The 18,471-nt window shown below is 49.7% G+C and overlaps 1 protein-coding gene across 2 annotated transcripts in view; it reads left to right on the top strand.

Moving 5' to 3' along the window:
- LOC147101665 (ral guanine nucleotide dissociation stimulator-like) overlaps positions 1–18,471 on the top strand; it is a 196,306-nt gene that overhangs the window by 50,259 nt on the left and 127,576 nt on the right. The window contains exon 1 of one of the 2 annotated variants that reach the window (XM_085965428.1): positions 16,090–16,302. The exons of the other annotated variant lie outside the window; for it this stretch is intronic. Within the exon in view, the coding sequence (XP_085821554.1) occupies positions 16,219–16,302 (84 nt within the window). The 5' untranslated portion in view covers positions 16,090–16,218. Of the gene's footprint in view, positions 1–16,089; positions 16,303–18,471 lie in introns of those variants that run through there. 2 annotated transcript variants of the gene reach the window in all.

The raw sequence follows: 18,471 nt of genomic DNA, 5'->3' as shown, positions 1-18,471 counted from the left end.
ACCCGCAGCCATGCCGTCTCAGTTTGGGTGATGGGTCAGGGGGGGGCTCCTGGCATTCGCCTCACTCTCATGCCCTGAAAAAAGAAAAAAGAAACACTTGCATTTATATAGCGCCTTTCACCACCTCCGCATGTCCCAAAGCGCTTTACAGCCAATGAAGTACTTTTTGAAGTGTAGTCATTGTTGTAATGTAGGAAACGCGGCAGCCAATTTGCGCACAGCAAGCTCCCACAAACAGCAATAGGTTAATGACCAGATAATCTGTTTTAGTGATGTTGTTTGAGGGATAAATATTGGCTCCAGGACACCATGGATAACTCCCCTGCTCTTCTTCGAATCGTGCCATGGGATCTTTTACGTCCACCTGAGATGGCAGAAGGGGCCTCGGTTTAAGGTCTCATCTGAAAGACAGCGCCTCTGACAGTGCAGCACTCCCTCAGCACTGCCCTGGAGTGTCAGTTTAGATTTTTATGCTCAAATCTCTGGAGTGGGACTTGAATCCACAACCTTCATAACTCCGAGGCGAGGGTGTTGCCTGCTGAGCCACAGCTGACACCACTGGGGGATGGGTAAATCAGCCAATGGTCTTTCTGCTGGTTGCTTCCACTGACTCCCACTGGAACGTGTGTGTGTGTGTGTGGAGACAGGACCATGCTAGGCTGTGAAGCCCGCCTAGTCAAATATCCCGCTGATGCTGCCTGGGCCACTTTGTGAGGTACTGGAGGGTCCACCATGCCCCAGCACGAGTCAACACCTACAGGAGTGAGGACATTGGAAAATTGGGGGAGAAATCTTACGTGGTTCAAAAATAACAAAGAGTTCTTATTAAGAAACTGCAGTAGGATTGCGCAGGACTGGGTGGTTTCTCGTTTTCGGTTATTGGGGGGGGGGGGGTGTTCTGCAGGGACAAGACGCTCCTGGGGAAACAACTTGCAATGATACAGCGCTTTCAATGTAGCAAAGCGTCCCAAGGCACTTCACATGGGAGGGGGCATCAGACCCAAGTAGGATGGAGGTTGGGTGGTATAGCCAAAGGAGCTGCCTAGGAAGAAGGCTTAAAAGGGGGATTTTGAAGGTGTGGGGAGGCATAGCAAGGCAAAGAGGTTTAGGGAGGGAGTTCTATAGAGAGTGAGGGCAAGATGGCTGAGGGCTCTGCAACCAGTGGCAGAGCGGAAAGAGAGGGGGTGGGGAGCATATGGCAGGGTAGCGTTAGAAGAACAGGCGGGAACGTGGGGCCAGGAGAGGTTAGAATAATAGGGAAGATCAAGGGAGTGTATTGAATACGAGGATTGCGAAACTGAGAGGCAGAGAGAGAAACTGGAGCTGAGCCAAGGTGCTGGGAGTTTTGTGCGAGCAGCAAACTCATGAGTACTCGGGACGGCTGCATTTCCCAGGCCTCCTCGTCCCGCCACTAGATGTCTCCAGCGTGACAGCAGGTGGCCGCTCATTTCATTTTTAGAACAGAACCTGATTAGTTGACATGGTATTGGAACAGACTTACACGGGCCTTCCTGTCAGAAACGTCCTGTCTCTCTGTAAATAAACAGCGGATCCTGAGAACAGAATCGATCTTTTGTCTTGTCGGATATTGATGGGCCTGCTGTGCGCCGTCTGCATTTCTGTGGGGGTGTTTTTTTTTCTCTCGTATCTCTCCATTTTATAAACACGACCTTTAAACTTCCCTCTTCCACTAGCTGAATGCAGCACCCGAAACAGTCTCCCCAAGTTGAAATCGAGACCGAGTTGGGTTGAATTTTCAGACCTCCTGTGAACAGAGCGACAGCGCCCCGTTGACACTGTCGCCACGGCAATGCCCCCCCGCCCCATCTCCCTCCCGGGGCCTACCGCTAGGCGGCTGGAGCAGGCCCTGAATCAGGCCCTGGGCCCACTTAAAATGGAAGTCAGCGTCCTGTGATGTCAATAGGATCCCGATTGCCATCTTCCGACTGAACCGCACGCAGTGCCGGCTCGGACCCAGTATTAGCTGGCGGTCCGGCTCCAGAGGATCCCGAGGGAGAGATTCCTCTTTTTTATTTTTGTGAGGAGCGGAGGGTGCTTCCACCAAACCAAACTGGGCCGCAGCTGCTACCCCCGTCCCCCTCCCCCTCCTTGAATCGGGCACCGTCCCGTCTCACCCGCCCCCCCAAACTCCCTCACCAGAGGTCGGCTGTGCTACCCGAGGGCAACTGACTGCCGGCCATCAGCCCGCTAATGAGGCCCGGCACTTAAAATGGGCCGACCTCCCTTTGGGACAACTGGTCGGCATTTTCCGTCACCCGGCATCCTGAAGACCACTCGGGGAGTGGGGGAGAGGGAATCCACCCCATTGTATTGCTTCTTACTTTAACGCATTGATTCCCAAGAGCTGAACACTGTGGAAATCCTCATCCGTCTCAGTCTGCATTTATATAGCGCCTTCCACCACCTCGGGACATCCCAAAGCGCCTTACAGCCAATGAACTACATTTTGAAGTGTAGCCACTTGTTGTAATGTAGTCTGATGACCCTCCTGAGGACCTACTGGTTAGAGCGACAGACCTTGGGATGAGCCCACTGTGTTAACCTCTAACTCCATCCCCTCCTCCTCCTTCCCATGTTGCCCCAGTACGGTGGCAGGATGCGAGATTGGATCCGTGGAGTTTCCAATCTCAGTCCCGTCCACCCTGAGTCACCCAAGGGTTGCTGTTAAGCTGCCCCGAGTGGTCAGCTCCAGAACAACATCGCCTTCAGCTAGTTTAACCCATTCACTCTCTCAACTGGAGACGGTGCAAGATGCAGAGAGAGGCTAGGTCATAAAGAACGAACTTGCATTTCTATAGCACCTTCCATGATCTCAGGACATCCCAAAGCACCTTACAGCCAATGAAGTACTTTTGAAGTGCCATCACTGTTGTAATGTAGGAAACGCAGCAGCCAATCTGTGCACAGCAAGCTCCCACAAACAGGAAAGTGATAATGACCAGATAGTCTGCTTTTAGTGATCTTGGTTGAGGGATAATTATTGTCCAGGACTCCAGGGGAAACTCCCCTGGTATCAGCCAGTGATGTTGACCAAACCCCAGCTTGCCACCAACTAACCACTGCCCCCCACCCCTTTGAATTATCCTGTCTTCTCTTTTATCCTTTCCAGCCTTGGCGATGCCCCTGCATTGTGGGTCTTGGGCCTTCACCATGGCCTCTCAATAACCATTTTTTAAATAGTGCACTTACTGTGCGAGCCAAGGCTCGGTGTCCTTGACCTGAATCAGCCCCCCCATCATTGCAAGGGCTTGAAGTGAGGCGCTGCTCCAAGTGGTATTTTTAAATGGTTGGGAAGTTGCTGAACAGAGGGCATTGGATGGAAAATATTTCAGTACGTCAACAGACTTTTAACTCATTCCAAATTCAGGAGTTAAGAGTAAACCAGCAGCTGTTGTGTTGCCAACAGTCCGAGACAGGGCTTAAAAACTGTACTGGTGGTGACATGTACATCATACCAAAATGGGGGGTGAGCGAGACTGTTGTCAGTGAACCAGCATGAATAAAACAAATGACAGTAAGCTAGGGTTTATGTAAGGAGAGAAGGGGATGGGAATAATTGATTGCCGTGCTGTTGACAATGGACCAGTGCTGTCTCAGTTGATTTCAATGGAAAACAGAAGTAACAGGCTAAGTTTCTTCATTTTACCACTTGAATCAGAACTAGAGATTCTCCACAGTTCCCCTATGAGCGAAATTGGAACAGGAAGGAGGGTTTCTATAGAAACGCATTAAACAATAGTCAAAATATTTCATTTTACAGCAGTTTTGATCAAGCAGCGATGAATGATCCTTGGGGTCCCAGATGGGATTCAGGGACCGAGCTCATCGAAACTTGAGGCCGGTGCTGCCCCCAAGTGGGTAAATGCACCTTCTGAGCTGGGGGAGGGAGGGGCGAGGGAATAAACAAACAATAAGCCCGAGAGTTGCTGATCCAACCGCTATACAGTGACCTCTGGATCAAAACAGGTTAGGCTTGGGGATCATATCCTTCCCTCCTAATAGCCAAGTAGACAGCAGGCAATCACTGTCGAGGGTCACTAATATCTAGTGGCTCATTCCAGCATCATGTGGTGAATGAACTTGCCCACTGAGCCAATTACCCACCTCATTTTTAAATCTTCAAAAGAAATAAGTGGAGTGGCAGAAACAACAACAACTTGCATTTATATAGCGCCTTTAATGTAGTAAAACGTCCCAAGGCGCTTCACAGGAGCGATATTATCAAACTAAATTTGACACCGAGCCACATAAGGAGATATTAGGGCAGCTTGGTTAAAGAAGTAGGTTTTAAGGAGCGTCTTAAAGGAGGGGAGAGAGGCGGAGAGGTTTAGGCAGGGAATTCCAGAGCTTAGGGCCTAGGCAGCTGATGGTACGACAGCCATTGGTAGAGCGATTAAAATGCTCAAGAGGCCAGAACTGGCGGAGTGCAGAGATCTCGGGGGGGTGGGGGGGGCGGGGGTGGTGGTTGTAGGGCTGGAGGAGACTACAGAGATAGGGAGAGGCGAGACCATGGAGTGATTTGAAAACAATGATGAGAATTTTTAAATCGAGGCGTTGCTTAACCGGGAGCCAATGTAGGTCAGCGAGCACGGGGGAGATGGGTGAGGGAAACAGTGAAAACACATCTCCCAGTCTAATAAAATGACCAATAGGGGTGGAAACAATTGTTGCATTTCTAGAGCACCTTATTACGTCCCCCCTAGAGATGTCGCAAAGCACTTTACAGGCAATGAATTACTTTTGAAGTGCAATGGCTGCTATTGTGTAGGCAAACATAGTCGCCATTTTGCACAACAAGATTCCACTAATGGCCATAAGATGAACGACCAATTAATCTTTTTTTTAATGGAGTTAGTTGTGATTGGCCAGGAGCTCAAAAAAAAATCTCTCTCCTCCACTTCACTTCAAGTAGTGCTGGGGGATCTTTCATCTCAATTCAACAAGACCTGGATGACATTCAGGCTTGGTCTGATAAGTGGCAGGTAACATTCACACCACACAAGTGCCAGGCAATGACTATCTCCAACAAGCGAGAGTCTAACCACCACCCCTTGACATTCAACGGCATTACCATTGCCGAATCCCCCACCATCAACATCCTGGGGGTCACCATTGACCAAAAACTTAACTGGACCAGCCACATAAATACTGTGGCAACAAGAGCAGGTCAGAGGCTAGGCAATCTGTGGCGAGTGTCTCACCTCCTGACTCCCTAAAGCCTTCCCACCATCTATGAGGCACAAGCCAGGAGTGTGATGGAATACTCTCCACTTGCCTGATTGAGTGCAGCTCCAACAACACTCAAGAAGCTCGACGCCATCCAAGACACTTGATTGGCACTCCATCCACCACCTTAAACATTCACTTCCCTCCACCACCGGCGCACCATGGCTGCAGTGTGTACCATCTACAAGATGCACTGCAGCAACTCGCCAAGGCTTCTTCGGCAGCACTTTCCAAACCCACGACCTCTTCCACCTAGAAGGACAAGGGCAGTAGACACATGGGAACACCACCACCTCTAAGTTCCCCTCCACGTCACCCACCACCCCGACTTGGAAATATATCGCCCGTTCCTTCATCGTCGCTGGGTCAAAATCCTGGAACTCCCTAACAGCACTGTGGGAGAGCCTTCACCACACGGACAGCAGTGGTTCAAGGAGACGGCTCACCACCACCTTCTCAAGGCCAATTAGGGATGGGCAATAAATGCTGGCCTTGCCAGCGACCCCCACATCCCATGAACGGAAAAAAAAAATTCAAGTCTCACCCAAAGAATGAATGTAAAATTTCCTGAGTGCTACACTGCAGCCTAGCTTTTAGGCGCAGGTCTCGGCGTGGATCTTGAACCCAGGGACCATCTCCTGACTCTGAGGCAATAAAATGCTACCAACAGGAGCAGTGGCCTGGAGTAACACAGGGCGGAGAATGGCCGCTATTCCATGAACCTCATTGTGTCGCTCAATCTGAAGATGTGTAACCTCAGTCAGCTGGTACAACGGTGTTACAAGTTTTCTCTTCCCCTTTTTGAGTGCTTGGTGTCATGAATCTTAGCATTCATGAAGAAATGACTCATGAACTAACACTGGGTGGCCAGCTGGTGGCGCTGTCCAAGGAGTATAAATACTCGGGCGTGGGCCCAGCTTGCTCAGGACGTTTTTGTAACCAGGAACTAGTGATGTAACTAGAATCTCATGGTTGTGAAACAGTTGATTAAAGCCTTGTTTTATACTCAAACCAAGTACTCAGTAGTCTTTTTACATCACTTGGTACTTATAACTCATTAGAAAAAGGGGAAACGTTTCTGTACCTTGCCATGAATTAATTCACGAAGTAACAATAGCGAGACACCATTCTGCAGACGGGTTCGTGCTTTCTGACAGCGTGATGCCAATCCAGTGGCAGTGGTGCTGCCTTTATTTTATTACGATTCATATTTTTTATGTTTCCCCCCGCCCTCAAAACCCAGATGAAGGATCAAAACCCATAAGAGGTCATCGCCAGGGTTGAAAAGAGGAGTTAAGACAACAAACTGACATTTATATAATGTTCAAAAATTTTGAAAGACAGTGTAAGTCAAGAAGTCGGAGTTAGGTTTTAAAGGCTTGTCGATTATAAGAACATAAGACGTAGGAGCAGGAGTAGGTCATTCGGCCCCTCGAGCCTGCTCCGCCATTCAATAAGATCATGGCTGATCTGATCTTGGCCTCAACTCCACTTCCCGTTCCCCATAACCCTTGACTCCCTTACCTTTCAAAAATCTGTCTATCTCCACCTTAAATATATTCAATGACCCAGACTTCACAGCTCTCTGGGGAAGAGAATTCCAAGATTCACGACCCTCTGAGAGAAGAAATTCCTCCTCATCTCCGTTTTAAATGGGCGCCCCCTTATTCTGAAATTATGCCCCCTAGTTCTAGATTCCCCCACAAGGGGAAACATCCTCTCCGCATTTACCTTGTCAAGCCCCCTCAGAATCTTATATGTTTCAATAAGATCACCTCTCATTCTTCTAAACTCCAATGAGTATAGGCCCAAACTGCTCAACCTTTCTTCATAAGACAACCCCTTCATCTCCGGAATCAACCTCGTGAACCTTCTCTGAACTGCCTCCAAGGCAAGTGTATCCTTCCTTACATAAGGAGACCAAAACTGTACGCAGTACTCCAGGTGTGGTCTCACCAACACCCTGTACAGTTGTAACAGGACTTCCCTGCTTTTATACTCCATCCCCTTTGCAATAAATTATAGGAGAGGGGAGAGTGATGGGGTGCGGGAGGGGGCGGGGGTGGAGTTCTATGGTTTGAGGTCCTAGGACAGAGTAAGGGTGTGTTTAAACTGCAAGTTTATTGTTGCTGTGAAGCAGTTTCACCACGATGTTAAAGTTGTGGCCTGACCAAACTCCAGTGAGAGGCAACCTGAGACTCTCCAGAGGAACTTGGTTTGACACCGCAGTGTGGTGTCGAGCCAGGTTTAAAAAGTGCTGAAGGGAACTCCCCTCTTCCCCCCCCCCCCCTCCCCATCCTGGCAGCTCCTTCTAGTTAAGTTAAATTGTTAGAGAGTGCAGACACTACTGCCCCACACTCTGAGAGAGATGATCTGCCTTGGGCAACAAGATTGGGACGATCAGTCCAGGCACGGTGTAAGCTGGGTATGGCCTAGTCTAAGGCCGCATTGCAGCTATCTGCCTGAGGCTCCACGTGACGAGATTTAAACACAGCGTGAATGCAGAGAGGAATCCAGCCATGGCTGGATCAGTGGGTAGCACTCTTGTCTCTGAGGCAGAAGGTTGTGGGTTCAAGTCCCACTCCAGAGACCTGAGTATATAATCTAGGCTGACACTCCCAGTGCAGTGCTGAGGGAGTGCTGCACTGTCGAAGGTGCCGCCTTTCAGATGTGGTGTTGAACCGAGGCCCCGTCTGCTCTCTCAGGTGGACGTAATAGATCCCATGGCACTATTTGAAGAAGAGCAGGGGAGGTGTCCCGGCTGTTTGTGGGAGCTTGCTGTGTGCAAATTGGCTGCCTCATTTCTCTACATTACAGCAGTGGCTACACTTCAAAAACAAAACCTCATTGGCTGTAAAGCGCTTTGGAACATCCTGAGGTCATGTAAAGGCGCTATATAAATGCAAGTTCTTTCTTATAAACCAGCTTCACTGGCAGCTTACCACAAATGCCACAAATACATTAGAGGAATTTGACAGAAGTTTGCTATGTGTTCATATCATAATATCGCAGCATGGAGTTTCAGTGCTGTAAGACGTGCTTATCTTATTAAAGTACCAAGCTTGTCAAACTTGTGCAAAGCAAGTTTAAAAATATTTAAAATATTTTCTGTGTCTTTTCATAGAGAAAAGCGAAAAACAAAAACACCAAGGAATTCAGGAAAGGATATGATAGAAATAAGGAACTTGCTTTTATAGAGTACCTTTCACAACCTCAGGACATCCCAAAGCACTTTACAGCCAATGGAGTAGTTTAAAAAAAAGTCGTCACTGTTGTAATGTAGGAAATGCAGCAGCCAAATTGTGCACAGTAAGCTCCCACAAACAGCAATGTGAGAATTCAAGGTTTTGCTAGAGTGGACACAGAGAGAATATTTCCACTTGTGGGGAAGAGCAAAACTAGAAGCCATCAATATAAGATAGTCACCAAGAAATCCAATAGGGAATTCAGAAGAAACTTCTTTACCCAGAGAGTGGTGAGAATGTGGAACTCGCTACCACAGGGAGTGGTTGAAGCGAATAGTGTCAATGCATTTAAGGGGAGGCTGGACAAACATATGAGGGAGAAGGGAATAGAGGGTTGTGCTGATAGAGTTAGATGAGGAAAGATGGGAGGAGGCTCGAGTGGAACATAAACACCGGCATGGACTAGTTGGGCCGAATGGCCTGTTTCTGTGCCGTATATCCGATGTAGAATGACCACACCATCTGATTTTAGGTGTTGGTTGAGGGATAAATATTGGCCAGGACATCGGGGAGAGAACTCCCCCGCTCAACTTCAAAAATAGTGCCATGGGATCTTTTACATCCACCCAAGATGGGGCTCCAGTTTAACATATCATCCGAAAGAAGGCACCTCTGACAGTGCCTCGGTAATGCACTGGGAGCGTCAGCCTAGATTTTTGTGCTCGAGTCTCTGGAGTGGGACTTTGAACCCACAACCTCCTGAGGCGGAGGTGAGAGCACTGCCCACTGGGCCATGGCTGACACCTGGAACTCAGTCAGGTCTGATGGAGGGCCGGGCTAGGCCAATATTCGTTTGCAATTTTTGGGAATGAAGTTTTTTTTTGAAGTTCAAAGAAGAGGCAGGAAGGGACATGCATTTATGTTTTTTTGCTTTAAGGAGCTTTGTTAACGTAAGTGATTGGCCCCGTAACCTTAGCAACCAAGTGTCGAAAGGGGCCAAATGTAATTTTCTGAGTAAGGCGGTGTTTTTTTAACAGCAGCAGCTAAGGAATGTTTCTGAACCTTAACCTCTAATCCATCAGCCTGCAATAAGGAAATGAGGGAACAAGCAGATACTTGTCATAAACAATAGTGCTTCATTTTGCATAGCAACGGTAACCAAGTCTTATCTGAATTGAATCTGATTGTCCATTTATAAAAAATCTTAAGACCGCTATCTTCACTGGAATCCATGGCATTTTAAAGGGACAGTGTCACTCGACTGTGGAGTTTCATGGAATGCGATTATTATTTTGATGAGGCAGCTCTGTGAAGCGCACTGCAAAGCCACGATACTGCCGGCAGCACTTCATTTACATTGCAGATACAGTATCGCCCGCCGTGTGCAGTCTTGCTGAACACCCCTTGCATATTTTTTGGTCAAAGCAGGAAATTTTTGTGGTGGTGAAGAACAGATACAGGTTTACAAATCCCCCACCACTCCACTGCTGATCTGCGCTGCCTCTACCACTGACCCCAGAACTGAGAGGTTAGAACTATCAGGAAAGACTGAACAGGCTGGGGCTCTTTTCTCTAGAAAAGAGAAGGCGGAGGGGTGACCTGATGGAGGTCTTTTTTTTTTGTACATTCCTGGGATGTGTGCGTCGCTGGCAAGGCCAGTATTTATTGCCCATCCCTAGTTGCCCTTCAGAAGGTGGTGGTGAGCCGCCTTCTTGAACCGCTGCAGTCCGTGTGGTGAAGGTGCTCCCACAGTGCTGTTAGGGAGGGAGTTCCAGGATTTTGACCCAGCGACGATGAAGGAACGGTGATATACTTCCAAGTCAGGGTGGTGTGTGACTTGATGGGGAACTTGGAGGTGATGGTGTTCCCATGCGCCTGCTGCCCTTGTCCTTCTAGGTGGAAAAGGTCGCGGGTTTGGGAGGTGCTGCCGAAGAAGCCTTGGCGAGTTGCTGCAGTGCATCTTGTAGATAGTACACACTGCAGCCACGGTGCACCGGTGGTGGAGGGAGTGAATGTTTAAGATGGTGGATGGGGTGCCAATCAAGCGGGTTGCTTTGTCCTGGATGGTGTTGAGCTTCTTGAGTGTTGTTGGAGTTGCACTCTACCAGGCAAGTGGAGAGTATTCCATCACACTCCTTACTTGTGCCTTGTAGATGGTGGAAAGGCTTTGGGGAGTCAGGAGGTGAGACACTCGCTGCAGAATACCTAGCCTCTGACCTGCTCTTGTAGTCACAGTATTTATGTGGCTGGTCCAGTTAAGTTTCTGGTCAATGGTGACCCCCAGAATGTTGATGGTGGGGGATTCAGCGATGGTAATGCTGTTGAATGTCAAGGGGCGGTGTTTAGACTCTCGTTTGTTGGAGATAGTTATTGCCTGCACTTGTGTGGCACGAATGTTACTTGTCACTTATCAGCCCAAGCCTGTCATCCAGGTCCTGCTGCATGCAAGTATGGACTGCTTCATTATCTGAGGAGTTGTGAATGGAACTGAACACTCTGCAATCATCAGCGAACACCCCCACTTCTGACTTTATGATGGAGGGAAGGTCACTGATGAAGCAACTGAAGATGGGCCTACGACACTGCTCTGAGGAACTCCTGCAGTGATGTCCTGGGGCTGAGATGCTTGACCTCCAACAACCACAACCATCTTCCTTTGTGCTAGGTATGACTCCAGCCAGTGGAGAGTCTTTCCCCTGATTCCCATTGACTTCAATTTTACTAGGGTTCCTTGATGCCACACTTGGTCAAATGCCGTCTTGATGTCAAGGGCAGTCACTCTCACCTCACCTCTGGAATCCAGCGTTATTGGGGCAACACCAAACCAAGATGGTTGCCTCAACAGGACTAACAAAAACCAAATAAAACACAACATTGCTGGCAATACACAACAGGCCTGTCATCTGAAAGAGAAAAGGTAAGTTAACGTTTTCAAGTTCCGATGAAGGGTGATAAAGAAAAAGTGTTAACCGACCTTTCTCTTTACAAATGCAGACGGACATGCTGTGTACTACCAACATTTTCTGTCTGTTGACTGTAATCCTTCACCCCAGCTCTGTTGTCTGCCCCTGGCCCCAGTTCCTGCCTGTTACTGGGTTACTGAGTTCTTTGTGTTACTGGGTTCTACCAGCTCTGGAGCAAACCATTTTATTCCCATGACCACTGGAGCTTGTTTTTCCAGCCAGACGAGGACACAAGGTGACACATTGTCAATACTGGATTGAAAGTGTCTTGCAGTAAGGGTGAATTACATCAATAAGTTGCACTGGTCTACCCATCAGCTACTCACCCGCGCCTAGTCTGAATCTGTATTTGACTAAATCAATCCGAAGACCATTTGTCAATTATACTTTTCTTTCTCAACTCTCTGATGGTATTTTTTTTTAGACAAGACCAACAACAGCTGCACACTGTGTATTTTGTCGTATCGTAGAACATATTTAAAACGCCAGTCTATGTGCTATAGTGAAGTTCACTGTAAATCAGAGCATCTGTTCATCCTCTTGCCTGTTCCTGTTGTGTGGTCAGTCAGTGGTTCAGTGGGTAGCACCCTCGCCTCTGAGTCAGTAGGTTGTGGGTTCAAGTTCCACTCCAGGGACTTGAGCACAAAAATCTAGGCTGACACTCCAGTACTGAGGGAGTGCTGCACTGTCGGAGGTGCCGTCTTTCGGTATGAGACATTAAACCGAGGCCGTCTTCTCTCTCGGGTGGATGTAAACGATCCCACGGCCACTATTTCGAAGAAGAGCAGGGGAGTTCTCCCCGGTGTCCTGGGCCAATACTTATCCCTCAATCAACATCACTTAAAAAAAAAACACAGATTATCTGGTCATTATCACATTGCTGCTTGTTGCTGCATTTCCTACATTACAACAGTGACTACAGCTCCACCACTTAGAAGGACAAGGGTAGCAGGTTCAGGGGAACAGCATCCCGACTTCGGCCTATAATTTCCCTCATGACAAAAGTACCGGCCGCAAAGCGCTTTGGGACGTCCTGAGGTCGTGAAAGCCGCTCTAGAAATGTAAGACTGTCTCTTCGTTATCTGGACACACTTGCAGGCAATTGTTCTTGAGAGGAAACAAGCCAAACAACACCGAACTGTGTGAGTGTGGCTCCAATCGTCTTGGATCCCCTTGCCCATTGGACCAAGACCTTGCTCTGCCAAGCCCATGTGGTAGCTGGTGTGCAACGGCCACCCCACGTTAAAAGAATTCACGCACAGGCATCTTCCACCCTTTAAAATGAAGTTCGGGACCTGGAACGTCAGGACCCTCATGGACAACCCCAACAGTGACAGACTGGAACGCCGTACTGCTATCGTTGTCCGGGAGCTCAGGCGTTTCGACATTGACATCGCCGCCCTAAGTGAGACCCGGCGGGCAGTGGAAGGCCAGCTCAAGGAGCAAGGCGGTGGCTAGATCTTCTTCTGGAAAGGCAAACATGAAGAAGAACGCCACCTCCATGGGGTAGGCTTCGCCATAAAAAATGAACTGTTTGGGCATCTCAGAGATGCTCCTAGCAGTATAAACGAGCGCCTCATGACTCTTCGGCTCACCCTAGCCTGGAACCAGTGCGCTACAGTCATCAGTGCGTACGCCCCAACACTGGAAGCCACAGACGAGACCAAAGAGGAATTCTACTCCAGCCTCAAACAATCCCTGTCCTGAGTCCCAACGGGCGACAAGCTGATCCTCCTTGGTGACTTTAACGCCAGAGTTGGAAAGGACACAGACCTCTGGGGAGGTGTGATCGGCAGAGAGGGGGTAGGGAAAGCCAACTCCAACGGTACCCTCCTCCTGTTGAAATGCTTAGAACATGGCCTTGTCCTAACCAACTCCTTGTTCCGTCAGAGAGACAAGTACAAGGCTTCATGGCAGCACCCTCGCTCCAAGCACTGGCATCTGCTGGACTACGTCATCGTCCGAGCGAGGGAATGCAAGGACGTCTGCATCACCTGCGCCATGACAGGAGCTGACGACTGCCGGACAGACCACCGCCTAATCCGTTCTGTCATCTCCATCAATGTAGCCCCAAAACAGCGGAGGCAACAGAAACAAGGCCGCAGGAAAATTAACGCTGGAGCACTCAAAGACCCCGCTAAGAAAGCCCTATTCAGCCTGCACCTCACAAACAACCTGACGACTCCCAGTGATGCAGAGACACAGAGTGCCCACAGCACCTGGTCTGCACTCGAGGCCTCCATAATCAGCACCTGTGAAGAGACGCTCGGTCACTCGACCAGGAAACACCGAGACTGGTTCGACGAGAACGACCAGGAGATCCAGGAGCTAATGAGCCACAAGCGCAAGGCATTCCTGATCTGGAAACAGCAACACAACCCGAGAGCAAGAAAGCAGCTCTACAGACGCCTGAAGGCCGAGGTCCAAAAACTCGGGACCTAAAGAACAGATGGTGGGTGGAGAACGTGCAGGAGATCCAGCAGCTAGCCGACAACCACGACGTGCGTGGATTCTTTAGCGCAGTCAAGACTATCTATGGCCCAAGCACCCAAGGTCCTACCCCACTGCGGGCCAAGCACGGAGAGGTACTCATCAAGGACAGGGAGGCAGTCAGTGCCCGCTGGAAGGAGCACTTCGAAGATCTCCTTAACCGAGACTCTGTCTTCGACGCGAGTGTCCTCAACTCCATCCCGCAGCATGCTACCCGCCACCATCTCAGCACAACCCCAGCCCGGCATGAGGTTGAAAAGGCCATCTGACAACTGAAGAACAACAAGGCCTCAGGAGCAGATGGAATCCCCGCCGAGGTACTAAAGCATGGCGGAGAAGCACTACTGGTGCAAATTCATTAACTAATTTCTCTTATCTGGAAGGAGGAGAGCATGCCAGGGGATCTCAGAGACGCCGTAATTGTGACCATCAAGAAAGGTGACAAGTCCAATTGCGGTAATTACAGAGGAGTTTCCCTGCTGTCTGCCACAGGGAAAGTCATCGTAAGAATCCTCTTCAATCGCCTTCTCCCAGTGGCCGAAGAGCTCCAACCAGAGTCGCAATGCGGATTCCGCCCACTAAGGGGCACACTGGACATGATCTTCACCGCACGTCAATTACAAGGGAAATGCAGGGAACAGCACCAACCGTTGTACATGGCCGCCTTTGATCTCACAAAGGCCTTCGACACTGTCAACCATGAGGGATTATGGAGTGTCCTCCTCAAATTCGGCTGCCCTCAAAAGTTTGTCACCATCCTCTGCCTGCTTCATGACGACATGCAAGCTGTGATCCTGACCAACGGTTCCACCACAGACACAATTCACGTACGAACTGGGGTCAAACAAGGCTGTGTCATCGCACCAACGCTCTTCTCGATCTTCCTTGCTGCAATGCTCCATCTCACCCTCAGTAAGCTCCCCACTGGAGTGGAGCTAATTTACAGAACAAATGGGAAACTGTTCAACCTCCGTCGCCTCCAGTCCAGATCCAAGGTCGTCCCATCCTCTGTCGTCGAATTACAGTATGCAGACGATGCTTGCGTCTGCGCTCACTCGGAGGTTGAACTGCAAACCATCGTCAACACCTTCACTGAAGCGTATGAGAGAATGGGCCTTACACTAAACATCCGTAAGACAAAGGTCCTCTACCAACCTGCCCCCACCACACAGTACTGCCCCCTGATTATCAAAATCCACAACAAGGCCTTGGACAACGTGGACCACTTTCCATACCTCGGGAGCCTACTGTCAACAAGGGCAGACGTCGATGACGAAGTCCAACACCGCCTTCAGTGTGCCAGTGCAGCCTTCGGTCACCTGAAGAAGAGAGTGTTTAAAGACCAGGACCTCAAACCCGGCACTAAGCTCATGGTCTACAGAGCAGCAGTGATACCCGCCCTGCTGTATGCCTCAGAGACATGAACCATGTACAGCAGGCATCTCAAAGCACTGGAGAGGTACCACCAACGCTGCCTCCGCAAGATCCTGCAAATCCATTGGCAGGATAGGTGCACCAACATCAGTGTTATTGCTCAGGCCAACATCCCCAGCATCGAAGCTTTGACCACGCTTAATCAGCTCCGATGGATGGGTCACATTGTCCACATGCCCGATACGAGACTCCCAAAACAAGTGCTCTACTCGGAGCTCCGGCACAGCAAGAGAGCCCCAGGTGGGCAGAGGAAACGCTTCCAGGACACCCTCAAAGCCTCCTTGAAAAAGTGTAACATCCCCACCGACACCTGGGAATCCCTGGCCCAAGACCGCAGAAAGTGGAGGAGAAGCATCCGGAAAGGCGCCGAACACCTCGAGTCTCTTCGCTGGGAGCAAGCGGAAGCCAAGCGCAGGCAGCGCAAGGAGCGCACGTCAACCCAAGCACCCCACCCGCCCCTTCAACCACCGTCTGCCCCACCTGTGACAGAGACTGTAGGTCCTGCATTGGACTCATCAGTCACCTGCAAACTCATTTTTAATGTGGAAGCAAAGTCATCCTCGGTTCCCAGGGACTGCCTAAGAAGAAGAAGTGTGAGTGTGTATTGTTAATGAGCTGGAGTGTTACCTGACGGCCAGATGCAAATGTGGGAGCGTGTTGCAGCATGGAAAGGGAGAGATCAGCTGCACAGCTAGCTGAGGGCTGCAGTGGAGCCAAGAGCTGAGAGGAAGGAAGCTTTGCTGCAGCATCTGCCAAATTGGGTGAGAAATAGAAAGTGGAGGGGGAATTTCCTCCCGTCAGTCACTCTGCGCTGATCACAACTTGAGTGCTTTGGGGAGCCCGCCATGTGAAGCGTCCTTTCAGACTGCAGTGTTTGCAACACGGGAGAGGGGAAGGAAATGGAGACCAAATCGCTGTTTAATCTACAGAAAGCACTGGCACAGCCCGTCAGACTCTGCGTGTTTGACCTGCTCGATGGCGTGGTAAGTCAATTTCCAAATCTCCCTATAGGGTTGAAATTGACAGGTCGCTGTCTCAGCACCGCCCAGTTCCCGCTAGCCTGGAGAAAAGTGAGGTCTCCGCAGGAATTCAGCAGCGGGTATTTATATTTAATAAACTCAGGGTCGGGGGGAAATGACCTGAGCAACACACAGTAAAATAGAATTTGTGTTGAACGGTGGTTCCTCATTCCTGTGGACTCCACTGTGTTGTGCATTGAAGATTGATCACCTTTGCAGTCAAGACAGAATTAGACTTTCAGCAATGTAACCCTGGGGTGTGGTGGGGGGAGGACCAGCAACAACATTCAAAGCTATAATATCGTTAGTAACACACCCATCGGTTATACTGTGAGTTTAATGGGGTTTGATGACGCTCCTGTGAAACGCCTTGGGATGTCTTGCCAAAATGCAAGTAGTTGTTATTAAGGAGTTGTGTGTTTGGGAGGGGAGGGGAGGGGGGGATGTGTACATTTTAAAAGTCCGCTCTCTTCATTTCCTCCAATGTCTCTTCTTCTTAGGCAGTCCCTCGGAACCGAGGATGACTTGCTTCCACGCTAAAAATGAGTTCTCGGGTGGCTGATGAGTCCAATGCAGGACCTACAGTCTCTGTCGCAGGTGGGGTAGACGGTGGTTGAAGGGGCGGGTGGGTGGGGTGCTTGGGTTGACGTGCGCTCCTTGTGCTTGGCTTCCGCTTGCTCCCGGCGAAGAGACTCGAGGTGTTTGGCACCTTCCCGGATGCTTCTCCTCCACTTTGTGCGGCCTTGGGCCAGGGATTCCCAGGTGTCGGTGGGGATGTTGCACTTTTTCCAAGGAGGCTTTGAGGGTGTGCTTGAAGCGTTTCCTCTGCCCACCTGGGGCTCTCTTGCCGTGTCGGAGCTCCGAGTAGAGCGCTTGTTTCGGCTGCACCCCCCAATGTAAAACCATTGGGAACACAGCTGTCTTTGACACCCGTCGCCCAATAGTTGAAGTGGGAACAAGTGTCAGGCACGCTGCTCCTCCTCCCAAACGCCCCACCCCACCCCACTCCTATATCAGTGAGGAATGACTCCAAAACTTGTGGCAGGGATTAAAGAGGCCATTCTGGCGTTTGAGCCTCCTGCCGCTTTGGTTCCACCAAGATGGAATGGGCCTCCCCTCTCCCTGCCCGGTGAATATTGGAGGTTGGCGGAAAATCCGGAGTCACCCAAGGCCTGGCAATACCACTAGACAGCTGCCTAGGCCCTAAGCTCTGCAATTCCCTTGCTAAACCTCTCCGCCTCGCTACCTCACTCCTTTTAAGATGCTCCTTAAAACCTACCTCTTTGACCAAGCTTTTGGTCACCTGTCGCTAATATGTGGCTCAGTGTCAACATTTTGTCTGATCACGTTCCTGTGAGGCGCCTTGGGACGTTTTACTACGTTAAAGGCGCGATAGAAATGCAAGTTGTTGTTATAGACGGGGGAATGAAGACAAATTTCACACAGATTTTTAAAAAAAGAAACATTATAGCTGGGAATTTCCGTGGGACAGGGTTTCCGACGCACTCTCGTCAAAGTTACATCAGCGGGAGTAACTCCAGGGAAATTCCGAGAAGATTTTTTTTATTCACCAAAAAAAAGTTATACAACAGTAAATCTGTGTCGCCCACTTGACCCTGCCCCATATAAATAAATAGAATAGCTGAATGTCTGAGATATATATCTCAGGTTGTTGTAGTTGTTTTCCTAGCTTCATGCTCTTCCCTTGGCGAACGGTCTGAAGTCATGAAAGGATTCGCGGGCTGTTTAAGAGTCTGACAGGCCGTGACCTGAACACTCCTCCCATGGCCCTAACCATCTCTATACCAGTCGATAGGGTGGTTAGCAAAGTTCCCTCTAAGCTGTTCGGCCACACAGCTGTCTGAAGGTCCCGCGCAGCCCGGGACCAGCTTTTCAAAGGGGTGATTTTGCGTGCGTGTGAAATTTTGAATGGGCCGCACAGGTCGCGCACCCCCAAAAAAAAATTAGGCGGAACATTGGTGGTTAATCCTTTATGGTGGGTGGGTTTTATGGGCGCCCATAACCCATACGACGAGGAGTACCACTCACGCCCACCAGACGCGAATATCCCACCGGATTTCAACCCAGAATTGAGAGATGGACTCCATACATACATACATACATACATACATA

The sequence above is a fragment of the Somniosus microcephalus genome, chromosome 23 (genome assembly GCF_052327205.1).
Source record: "Somniosus microcephalus isolate GS21.2 chromosome 23, FLI_Smic_1.0, whole genome shotgun sequence".
Lineage (NCBI taxonomy): Eukaryota > Metazoa > Chordata > Chondrichthyes > Squaliformes > Somniosidae > Somniosus > Somniosus microcephalus.
Note: the sequence above shows the minus strand (reverse complement) of the source record. Positions and strands in the feature narration are given on the sequence as shown.